Below are 12,500 nucleotides of genomic sequence, written 5' to 3' on the forward strand. Positions count from 1 at the left end.
CCCTCTTTTAATGAAACCATTGGTAGCCTTGTTAAGCCAGAAACAAAGTACAGTGATGTATTTACACTTTTATGGTAACGTAGAGCAAAGTTGTGAACAGAGGGAAGAATGGTGACAGAAGAATGAGGAAGAATGAATGAAGGTTGCAAGTATGTAGGAGGAGAGAGTATGATGGACTTATAAAAGGAGCAGAGGTAAGGCAGCAAGCTGGCAGAAGCATTAGCACGCCGGGCAAAATGCTGAGCGGTATTTTGTCTGTCTTTACATTCTGAGTTCAAGTCCCACTGAGGTCGACTTTGCCTTTCATCCTTTCGGGGTCGATAAATTAAGTACCAGTCACGCACTGGGGTTGATGTAATCGACTTAATCCGTTTGTCTGTCCTTGTTTGTCCTTTCTGTGTTTAGCCCCTTGTGGGTTGTAAAGAAATAGATATTTCGTCTGCCGTTACGTTCTGAGTTCAAATTCTGCTGAGGTCGACTTTGCCTTTCATCCTTTTGGGGTCGATAAATTAAGTACCAGTTACACACTGGGGTCAATATAATCGACTTAATCCCTTTGTCTGACTTTGTTTGTCCCCTCTATGTTTAGCCCCTTGTGGACAATAAAGAAATAAGAATCGTTAGAATGCTGGGCGTAAAGCTTAGCAGTATTTCATCTCTCTTTACATTCTGAATTCAAGTTCCACTGAGTTTGACTTTGCCTTTCATCCTTTCGGGACCGAGAAATTAAGTACCAGTTGCGTACTGGGGCCAATCTAATTGACTCCCTCCCCCCTCCCCCAAACTTTTAGACCTTGTGCCTAGAGAAGAAAAGTATATTAGGAGCAGAGGTGGTTGATTGTAAATAGGAATGGAAGCTATCAATGGTAAGAATAAGTAATGACTGTCAATGAAATATGACACAACTGAAATGACTGCCAGACAAGGATCATGGTATCTAATGACGGATTCTGTCGTCATTAATTACATCATCATTCGTTATTTAATGTCCATCCTCTTTCCATGGTGGCCTCACCTGGATGATTTGACATGAACCAGCAAGTCAGAAGACTTACACTAAGCTCCACTGTCTGTTGTGGCATGGCTGCCATGGCTGGATGCCCTTCCTAATGCCATCCACTTTACAGAGTGTACTGGGTGCTTCTTATGTGGTACCAACACCAGCAAGGTCACCTAGTAACTAACAGGATAAGACCCCAAGACAAACTGAGGTTGGGTGGGGTAGTATTGAGGAAGGTGGTTCTGTGCCCAATGATAAGAGATTAGAATATAATAGGCTGGACAGAAACATGTATTTTGCTGGCTACTTCATCTGGTAAAAGAGACAGGAAAGGCGAGAGAAAGGGAGGGTGAGAGAGAAAGAGGGAGAGAGGGATATGACAGAATTATAGGCAGAATGACATAGTGGGAGTAAGAGAGAGGTGGAGAGAGGTGAAGAGAGAGAGAATAATATTGGTGGAAACACAGGAGGACAGTGACAAGTAACAATGTTAAGACTTACAGCTGTGTTGAGACACTTATGATCTACTGTTGACAGCTGTTGAAAAACAATGACCTTGACTCTAAAATGTATGTGTAATTGTATGTGTAATTGTGTGTGAGTGCGTGTGTGTGTGTCTATGTATATGTATGTATATATGAATATGTATATATAAATACACACACACACATATAATTACTATATATATATCTATTCTAATATAGACATTTATATATACATACATACACTTATACATACAATTATACCCCCTTACATGCACACACATTCATATATTATAATGTATATGTGTGTGTGTGTGTGTGTGTGTGTGTGTGCATGTGAGAGGGATGAGATATATATATTTATATATTATTATTATTATGATTGGGTTTTTTTGTATTATTTTTGTATTTATATTTGAGTAACATCGTCCATTTTTCCGTCCTTGTTTCGTATACATTTGAAGCTTTTTTTAAAAGGAATCTAATGCTCTTAGCTTAGTTTTTCCTTGGAGCTGGCCAGATTGGAGCAATCTCAAGATTAATCAGCTGAAATTGCGAGGATGATCTGGTTCTTGACTGAAGATTAAAGGCTTCGAATGACCAGTCCGTGTTTTTTGTATCGTCTATCTGGATGTTTTGCGTTCTTGTCCCATTTTGTATTTATATATGTATATATACGTTTAAATATTTGTTGTGCAAGATTTTTTATGTGAAGTCGTGTGTTGAAACAGATATTGTTATATTTCGGAATGGTCATATTGCCAGTTTAGCCAATAAAAACACACGCACTATATATTTGGTGTTATTTTGCTTCAGTGATATTTATTTTTTACATTAATCTTAATCTTATTTCGGCCAAAGTTCTTTCGTCACACTCCTGTGACCGCATCAGTGGTCCTTTGTTTTCTTCTCACTTACTTGTGTCTCTCCTTACTAACCGTCAGCCATTTTGTATATATATATATATATATATATACACATACATATATATATATATATTTATATATTTATATATATATATATATATATATATAATATATATATACACACACACATACATATATATATGGCGTTAGGAAGGGCATCCAGCTGTAGAAACACTGCCAGATCTGACTGGCCTGGTGCAGCCTTCGGGCTTCCCAGACCCCAGTTGAACCGTTCAACCCATGCTAGCATGGAAAGCGGACGTTAAACGATGATGATGATGATGATATATATATATATATATTAGACATACATGCACACACACACACATATATCTATACATGCATAAATGTGTGTGTGTGTATGCTTACGCGTGTGCACATGTGTATGTGTACGTATAAATGTTTATATCCAGTAATTGCATTAAAAATTAGGGAGCAACGGAATGTTGATGCTGGTTGGCATTCCCTGTTAACAAAATAATCTATTTTCTCAGTGATTTCACACTCAAGTAAACTACAAAAAACCCTTGCAAAAACAGATAAGGGTTAGGGGTTAGCAACAGAGAGGACATCTAGCTATGTGAAGCAATGCCTTATTAATATACATGTGTCCAACACATGTTAACATGGATATATGTATATATGTATATATATATATATATATATATTATACTAGCAGTATTGCCCGGCGTTGCTCAGGTTTGTAAGGGAAATAATTATAAAGCATTTTTAGAGAGTTATAGCCAAAAAATAGCAAAAAAATGGAAAAAAATTATGGTAATTTTTTTGAGAGTTAAAAAAGGTGGAGTTGCGTCCCCTAGACGGTCTGTGGTTTGGGTTTCTGATTCTCGACCCCATGTCGAATTTATCGATTTTTTTCAGAACTGGGGGAACTTTTCAAAATTTTCGCTGCGTTAGTTTTGAATTATGACATTGGGCTATGTGTGTGTCAAGTTTCATCAGAATCGGTTGAAAGCCGTGGTCAGAGTGAGGGTACGAGGAAACAGACACACAGAAAACGCACAGACAAACTGCCGTTTATATAGAGAGAGATATATGGCACATAAAAAGCACAATTCGAGCATAGTCATTGCCAGTGCCACCTGGCTGGCTCCCATGCCAGTGGCATGTAAAGAGCACCATTCAAGCGTGGTTGATGCCAGTACCGCCTGACTGGCCCTCGTGCTGGTGGCAAGTAAAAAGCACCCACTACACTCTCATTAGGAAGGGCATCCAGCTGTAGTAACTTTGCCAGATCCGATTGGATCCTGGTGCAGCCTTCTGGTTTGCCAGCCCTCAGTCAAACCGTCTAACCCAAGCCAGCATGGAAAGTGGACGTTAAACAACGACGACGACGACAATGATGATGATATATAAATGAATATGTATATCATCATCATCCTCCTCATCATCATCGTTTAACGTCTGTTTTCCATGCTAGCATGGGTTGGGTAGTTTGACCGGGGTCTGGGAAGCCAGGAGGCTGTGCCAGGCTCCAGTTTGATCTGGCAATGTTTCTACAGCTGGATGCCCTTCCTAACACTAACCACTCCGTGAGTGTAGTGGGTGCTTTTTACGTGCCACCGGCACAGGGGCTGGAGGTAGCTAGCAAACGGTCATGATCAGTTGGTGCTTTTTACGTGTCACCGACACGGATGTCAGTCAGGCGGCGCTGGCATCAGCCATGTTTGGATGCTGCTTTTTACGTGCCACCAGCATGGGTATCACAACTACAATTTCCATATTTCCAATATTCGGCATATTTTGCTTTAAAAGTTCTATAAAGGCAACAACATAAAGGAAAGTGCAAGGAAGATTAATGCAGTATACGGGGATCAGACAATAAGTGTAAGCCAGTGTCAACGGTGGTTCCAGAAATTCCGAGCTGGAAACTACAGTCTTGTCCTGGAAGATCTGTAAAGCTTGACAAGGATGTCCTGCAAACCCTGGTGGAACAAAATCCCATCGTAACTGTTGAGGAACTTACAGAGAAGCTTGGATTTGGTCATTCAACCATTCATTGACACCATTCATGCCATCGGAAAAGTCAGCAAATTGGGTCAATGGGTTCTTCACAAACTTTCTAAGTTTAATCACGTGCAGAAAGTGAATGTGTGCTCTTCTTTGCCGTCATGTCTTTCAAATGAACACTTTTGGACCAATCAGTGACTGGTGTCGAGAGACGGGTTCAAGAATGTCAAGTGCTGAAGATAGTGGGTGGAGAAAGGAGAAGCACTGTCACCCCAGGCTAAAGAAGGTCTTCGCCCACATAAAGTGTTGTTATCTTTTTGGTGGGATATGATAAGTTTAGTCCACTTTGAACTTTTAAACTCAAATCAAACGATAACAAAGGAGATCTACTGCAAGTAGCTTGCACAGCGTAAGTCAGCGCTAGAAGAAAAACAACCATCCTTGGTTTCAAGACGAATGGTGTTCTTCTATCAGGGTAACACTTGGTCACATTCAGCAAGGATCACATTCCAAAGGCTGGAGGAGTTTGAATGAGAAATGATGCCCCACCCTCCATATTTGCTAGACATTGTCCCGTCTGATTATCATTTATTCTGCACTCTTCAAAATCATTTGGATGGAAAAAATATGAATTCTGTAGATGAGGTGAGAACAGTACTGGAGGAGTATTTTTCGTCACAGACAAGTAAATTTTGGAAGAGGGGCCTTGCAAGCCTACAAGATAGATGGAAGAGCATTGTAGAAAATGAAGGAGTGTATATTTTAGATTAAAAATGAAATTTGTTTATCTTAATTTTGAAAAATAAAAGAAGTATAAAAAAGACTGCATCATGTATAGGATGATCCAATATATATATATATATGGTATGTATGTATGTATATTTTTTGCATGTTTATTCCTAACTAACACTTCTTTTGATGCTGTTGACACCACCAAATTGAATGGTACTGCCCAGGTGTCAAAACCATAATGATATCGATGGGGCAGCTGATGATGGAGGTAAACTGGATTGTTGGTATGGCTGTTTTTGCATATGTGGAACAGTGTTATAACACATTCTTTTGATATATATATATATATATCATCATCATCATCATCGTCATCATTATTTTAATGTCCATGTCATGTTCCATGGGGGTATGGGTTAGGAGAATGTTTTAATATTTATTAATAATCATTTCTCATATATCTCTATACAAGTCCCTTATGATTTATTTTCAACAATGCCGTCATTATCCCACAAAGCCCATTCTCTCCAACCTAATTCCATAGTTTATTCCACAGGTGTTTAGTGCTGTGTTTTGTTTGTACATTGCTATTAATAAATCTTCTATAACCAATACATCACCATCATCATCGTGATCATCAGTATTGTCATCGACATCATCATCATTTTCATCATCATCATCATCATCATCATCACTTAACATCTGTTTTCCATGCTGGCATGGGTTGGACGGTTTGACGGGAGCCGGCAAGCCAGAAGACTGCACCATGCTTCACTCTATGTTTTGGCATGGGTTTTACTTGTTGCTGAAATGAGTGGATCAACAGGAATTCCATTTCATCCCCGTAACTTAGTGGTTCGGCAAAAGAGACCGATAGAATAAGTACTAGGCTTACAAAGAATGAATCCTGGGGTCGATTTGCTCGTCTAACGGTGGTGCTCCAGCATGGCTGCAGTCAAATGACTGAAAGAAATAAAAGAGTAAAAGAGTAACATGTCTGAAACAGCCATAATGAACCTCAATTAATTTGTTTCTTAACATAAACACCACACCTGGAACCTTACCTGTGCTGGATCTGGAACTTACAGCACATCTTGAAACTACGAGCTGGCATGAATGTCTATAATTTCATATGCATGCTTATATGAATGTGTATATTGATTTATTAATGTGCATGTATATGTAAGTGTTAGGACATGTCTCTGTATGCATTGATGTATGCATAAGTGTCTGGATAAGGTATATACACAGATATGTTAATCTCAACACTGACTTGTTGCTTTATTATCAATATACACACACACACACACACATATATATATTATATATATATATATATATATATATATATATATACTTTATTTAAAGCAGCAGAAAATTCAACAAAATCTGTTACTCTGAGTTTCTCGTTGCCGTTCATCAGACAGTTTTTGCTATGAACGGCAATGAGAAACTCAGAGTAACAGATTTTGTTGAATTTTCTGCTGCTTTAAATAAAGCATATTACTCTACCACTGGTATTTGAGTACTCTTTTTTTCCACCTTGTTTCACATTTATGTGTTTACTCCGGTATATATATATATATATTGATAATAAGGCAACAAATCAGTGTTGAGATTAGCAGATGTTATATGGTGATGATGATGATGATGATGATGACAAGTGTTCCTTTCTGTTGAAGAGCATAGGTTCAAAATGTAAAATGCTTTCTCACTTCCTGAGTGTTAAACTAATACATCTGTTTATCTTCGTCTTTTGTTTTTTTTTTTGTAAACTCTCACTATATATAAATAGATATATAATTTGATTTAAAATTTAAAACTTGGCTGTGTGGTAAGTTGCTTGCTTGTGAACCATATGGTTCCAGGTTCAGTCTTACTGCGTGGCACCTTGGGCAAGTGTCTTCTAGTATAGCCTTGGGCTGACCAAAGCCTTGTGAGTGGATTTGGTAGACGGAAACTGATAGAAGCCCATTGTATATATGCATGTGTGTATGTTTGTGTGTCTGTGTTTGTGCCACCAACATCGCTTGACAACAAATGCTGGTGTGTTTATGTCCATGCAACTTAGCAGTTCAGCAAAAGAGACCAATAGAATAAGTACTAGGCTTACAAAGAATAAGACCTGGGGTCGATTTGCTCGACTAAAGGTGGTGCTCCAGCATGGCCACAGTCAAATGACTGAAACAAGTAAAAGAGTATTGAACATGTCCCTAGTCATATGCTGACAAAGCACATTCGCTGTCAATGGATATCTGGTGTTGTCCATGGTAATTGCACAATTATTGCTGGATCTCCCTCAGGAATTCCTCAGTGTACATTGAGTATAACAGAAATGACAGAAATGGAAAATGGAATATACATATATTCCATTTTCTGTCTCTGTCATTTCTGATCTTTTTTTTTCTCATAATTATTTTAGACTAGCAGTATCACCCGGCGTTGCTCGGGTTTGTTTCGACCCTTTAGAATTAGAATTTTTGAAAAGTAAAAATTCTGCATTATGTAGCTTGTTATTCTCTTTAAGTGAACATTTTTCTGGTTGAAATACACCGAAAAATGGCGACACAGCAGTAAAAAAATCATAAAAATAGGGATTTTCATAGAAAAGAAGCACCTTTTTGATGTAAATAATTTTTGGTGTTAACATGGTCCGATTTGAATTTTTTCTTCTACGGAAGGAAGAGCAAGCCTTCTTCTATCATAACTCTCAATTTTGGTCAACTTGCACCACAGGGTCTTGGAGGAGATAGTGCTAGTTGAAGGCTACCAAACCTGCCACACACAGACAACTTCAGCTTTATATAGAGAAATAAAGAATGTCATTAATTCTATTTTCTTTCATTTTGTCTATTTATATATTTATATATATTTCTATACTCTAGGGATAATACTGAACTCCTGACGTATATCCGGTCAAAGGAACAAACAAATATAAACACATAAACACAAATACCAAATTTGTTTTAAATGTGTCACCAGAAATTTATATGGCCAAATACATTTGATGGTCAGCTCGTGACATGGACAATAACCGTGACATATGAGATAAAGAGGAATGAAACATCCTGTGGGTGCAGTCGTGACCATCTGACAGAGAAATATGCTATTGAAATGGATATGCTTATGATGTCAAGCAGGCATAAGTGCAAAGGCTTTCCAGCCATGACAAACCCATTCTTTATTGTTCTACATTGTAACTAGGAATGTCTTATCTGATGTGAATTTATACTTGTTTTGTTTTTTTAAGATGAAATATGATATATTTGAGAGTGTTTTAGCTGATCTTTTGAGCAAGATGACCGACCACCACCACCACCCCCACCACCACTTCCCTCAAAGAAGTCATCCTGCTTCCATCTTTGGTGCAATAACTTCATAACACTTGTTAATGAAACATCTCAGAGCATTCAGTCTAAAAGTGAAATAACACCACTGCCACCCTCACCACCACCTCCCATCTCATTGCTATTGTTGTTGTTGCTGCTGCTGTTGTTGTTCTTCTTCTCCTCCTCCTCCTTCTTCACTACTTCTTCTTCTTCTCCTTCTCCCTCTCCTTCTTCACTGCTTCTTCTTCTTCTTCTCCTCCACCCCCTCCTCCTTCTTCTTTCCCCCTCATCCTCGTCTTCCTCCCCCTCTTCCTCTTAACTAACATCTTGCAAGATCCACTAAAAGTGGATGTTCTTAGTATGAACTACGATAAAGCTACTCACTTCACAAAACCCATTTAATGACATATTGTTCTTACTCAATCTCCCTCCTTTACAAACACGTACACACACGCACGCACACGCGAACACACACACACACACACACACACACACACTAATGCAGAGAGAAAGATTTGCACTCAATCACTTCCCTTCCTTGACCTCTCCAGACATATTCTTTCCTCCGTGTCATTTCCCTTGCTCAGTCTCCGAGATATGTCAACGACTGCAGTTTTGTCTAAAATATCTAAAATTAACCATCAATAGAAACGTGTGTGTGTGTGTTATCAAAAAGCTCCCGGACTTATTATGTTAGAAAAAAACTTATTTACTTAAGTTTTCACATCATCATCATCATCATCATCGTCGTTTAACGTCTGCTTTCCATGCTAGCATGGGTTGGACAATTTGACTGAGGACTGGCGAACAAGATGGCTGCACCAGGCTCCAGTCTTGATCTGGTAGAGTTTCTACAGCTGGATGCCCTTCCTAATGCCAACCACTCCGAGAGTGTAATGGGTGCTTTTACGTGCTACCGGCACGAGGGATAGTCTGGCAGTACTGGCAACGGCCATGCTCAAATAGTGTTTTTTATGTGCCACCTGCACAGGAACCAGTCCAGTAGCACTCTCCTTCAAAATGGTCACCTTGTGTAGCAATACACTTGTCCCAGTGTTCTTACCACTTTTGGGATCCAGCCTGGAAGTCATTTTCCATGAGTCGAGGACCTTCCACGATTTGCTCTTGATCTCAACAGCAGTGTTAAAATGGTGACCTTTGAGCAGCATTTTCATCTCGGAGAAGAGTCAGAATCCAACAGGTGCTAAATTTGGTAAATAGGGTGGACGCAGAAGCGATACCATGTTGCTTTTGGTGAGAAACTCACATATGAGGAGACCTCAGTGACAGGGTTAGGGTTAGGGTTAGGGGTGGGGGAAGGGTATATTGTTTCTTCACAAATATAAATAAATCCAATCTGTTTCTTAAAGGAGGGACATATTCATTATGCACAGAATGTTATTTACCCAAATGGAGGTCAGCAATTGGTTAAAATTGCCGAAATGCTCGAAATTAAAGACGAAATATGTTACAACATATAGAATTTTCTCAATAAAGCCAAGAGAAAATGATGTCTTATAAACACATTCTACCAGTATACGAAGTTTAAAAGTGTTTAGTTAACTAGAAATTATGTTACAAAGTGCCGTTCAAAAGGAAAAGATCCGAATTTTCAATTGGCAGTCTGTCCCTGAGGAACAAATTCTTGATGCACAATACTACAGATGTAAAAAAATAACAAAAACAAATGAACATGCTCTTGATTAAAATGTAACTCTGTTGTCTGCTTTTGAAGTGCCTGTGCCACTTGAAACATTGTGTACAGCCATTGCCTCTTTGCTGTAAGCTTACTGAAGCATCATGCTCAATGTTTCTATAGCAGACTTCCCAAGTTTAACACAAAATTTCAAGTTGGCTTTTTGTTCTAACTTCCTGTCCATGACAAAAATTGCAGACAACAACATACACACGTGATCACAAAAATACAAATTTCACAACTTGTGAAGTAAACCCAGTGATGTCACTCAGTACACTGCCTCATGAAGGTCACTGCTAGCTCTAACTGTACACGCAACTGTGTGCTGCCCTCTGTTGGCATGCTACAGAACTAGACCAGGGGCTTTTTGATACTGGCCTCATACATGCTTACATACACATATATAACATGTGTACACACAGCATATATTTATAATTGTGTGTGAATGTGTGTGTGTGTGTGTGTATACACACACATGCACACACACACGCACACACATGTATATATATAAAGCAACTGACAAATGGGAAAGCTCCAGGAGAGGGTGGTATTCCTGGAGAAATTTGAAAGTGTGGTGGAAATATTTTGGTTGACAAATTGACAGTGCTTATGGCCCAAATATGACAAATAAGGACTTTCCCTCAACAATTTAAGATGCATTGATTGTACATCTATATAAGTGTAAAGGTAATAAGTGTGAATCTGACATTTATCATGGAATGTTGCTGCTCTTTATTGCAGGAAAAATCTTCTCTAGAATCATCTTAACCAGAATTAACATTGACTTAGTCAGTTCTGTCTATCTTGAGAATCAGTGTAGGTTTAAGTCAGTGGATATGATATTCAGTTTGCGACAAGTTCAGGGGAAGGCCCAGGATCACAATACAGATCTCTATGTGGTATCTGTTGACCTTACAAAAGACTTTCACTCTATGTTGGCAGGCTTTGTGCAAAGTATTAGCAAAACTTAGGATTCCTGAACAAAAGCTAAATGTCAAAGTATCCCTTTATAAAGTGTCATAGTGTCCCTACATCATAAAGATATGAAGATATCAGTTCTCTCAAATGACAGTCAGTGCCAGCCTTTTGATGTTAAAAATGGTACCAAACAAGGTTGTGTTTTGACACCAGTTTAATTTGCAACATTTTGCTTGCAGTAGTCATGGATTGTACCTTTTCTGATGTGGAAGGGGTGTTTCTTGAATAAAATACAATGGGTGGCCTCTTCAACCAACAGTGCTTCAAAGCAAGGACTAAAACTGCTCCTCAGACTATAAGAGACTTACTGTTTACAGATGATAGTTTCCTAGTTACTCATACACTTGGAGAATATCCAGCATAGTATTGATAGATTTACAGCAGCAGTCAGATCTTTTGGCTTAAATATCAGCATAAACAAAAAGACTGAACTGTTGTGTCAGCTACATCCTGGTAACAATCTTGAAATGTTGCCCAGAATGTTTGTTGAAGGCAAAGCTCTGAAATCAGTTGTTGCTTTCACATATTTGGGTTCTACAGTAACAAGCAATGCTAAATTCAATAGGGAGGTCCAAACTCGTAGTGGAAAGGCCAGTACAGCTTTTGGGAAGCTTTATAATTTAATTTGGAATACCCATAATGTATCTGGAAGCACTCCGTCGGTTACGACGACGAGGGTTCCGGTTGATCCGACCAACGGAACAGCCTGCTCGTGAAATTAACATGTAAGTGGCTGAGCACTTCACAGACACGTGTACCCCTAACACAGTTCTCGGGGATATTCAGCGTGACACAGAGAGTGACAAGGCCGGCCCTTTGAAATACAAGTACAACAGAAACAGGAAGTAAGAGTGGGAGAAAGTTGTGGTGAAAGAATACAGCAGGGATCACCACCATCTCTGCCGGAGCCTCGTGGAGCTTTTAGGTGTTTTCGCTCAATAAACACTCACAATGCCCGGTCTGGGAATCGAAACCGCGATCCTATGACCGCGAGTCCACTGCCCTAACCACTGGGCCATTGCGCCTCCACTCCCATGATGTATCAGTAAGAATAAGAATAGATGTCCAGTTGTCAGTTGTTTTAATAACTCTTTTATATGAAGCAAATGCCTGGACATCTTATTGTTAGCATATCAGTCAACTAAACAGCTTTCATAGGAGATGTCTCAGGTAAATATGCAAGGGAAGACAGAGTAAACAATAGCACTATCCTGGAAATGTGTGGAACAACTGGTACAGAAGCTTTCTTAATCAAGTCTCAGATGCTATAGTGTGGATGCATCCTTTGCATGAATAATGGTCGAATATCAAAACAAATCTCTTTATGGTCAGCTAGTAAATGCTATGTAGATGCTATGTAGACCAGCCACTTCTATGGTATGTGGACAA

General features: G+C 39.0%; 1 protein-coding gene across 1 annotated transcript in view; it reads left to right on the forward strand.

Moving 5' to 3' along the window:
• LOC115219695 (zinc finger protein 239-like) overlaps window positions 1-11,104 on the forward strand; it is a 53,618-nt gene extending 42,514 nt beyond the window's left edge. Inside the window, exon 3 of the mRNA XM_029789870.2 lies at window positions 10,875-11,104. Within this exon, the coding sequence (XP_029645730.2) occupies window positions 10,875-11,104 (230 nt within the window). The remainder of the gene's footprint in view (window positions 1-10,874) is intronic.
• Window positions 11,105-12,500: the final 1,396 nt, after the last annotated feature.

This window comes from Octopus sinensis, linkage group LG15 (genome assembly GCF_006345805.1).
Source record: "Octopus sinensis linkage group LG15, ASM634580v1, whole genome shotgun sequence".
Lineage (NCBI taxonomy): Eukaryota > Metazoa > Mollusca > Cephalopoda > Octopoda > Octopodidae > Octopus > Octopus sinensis.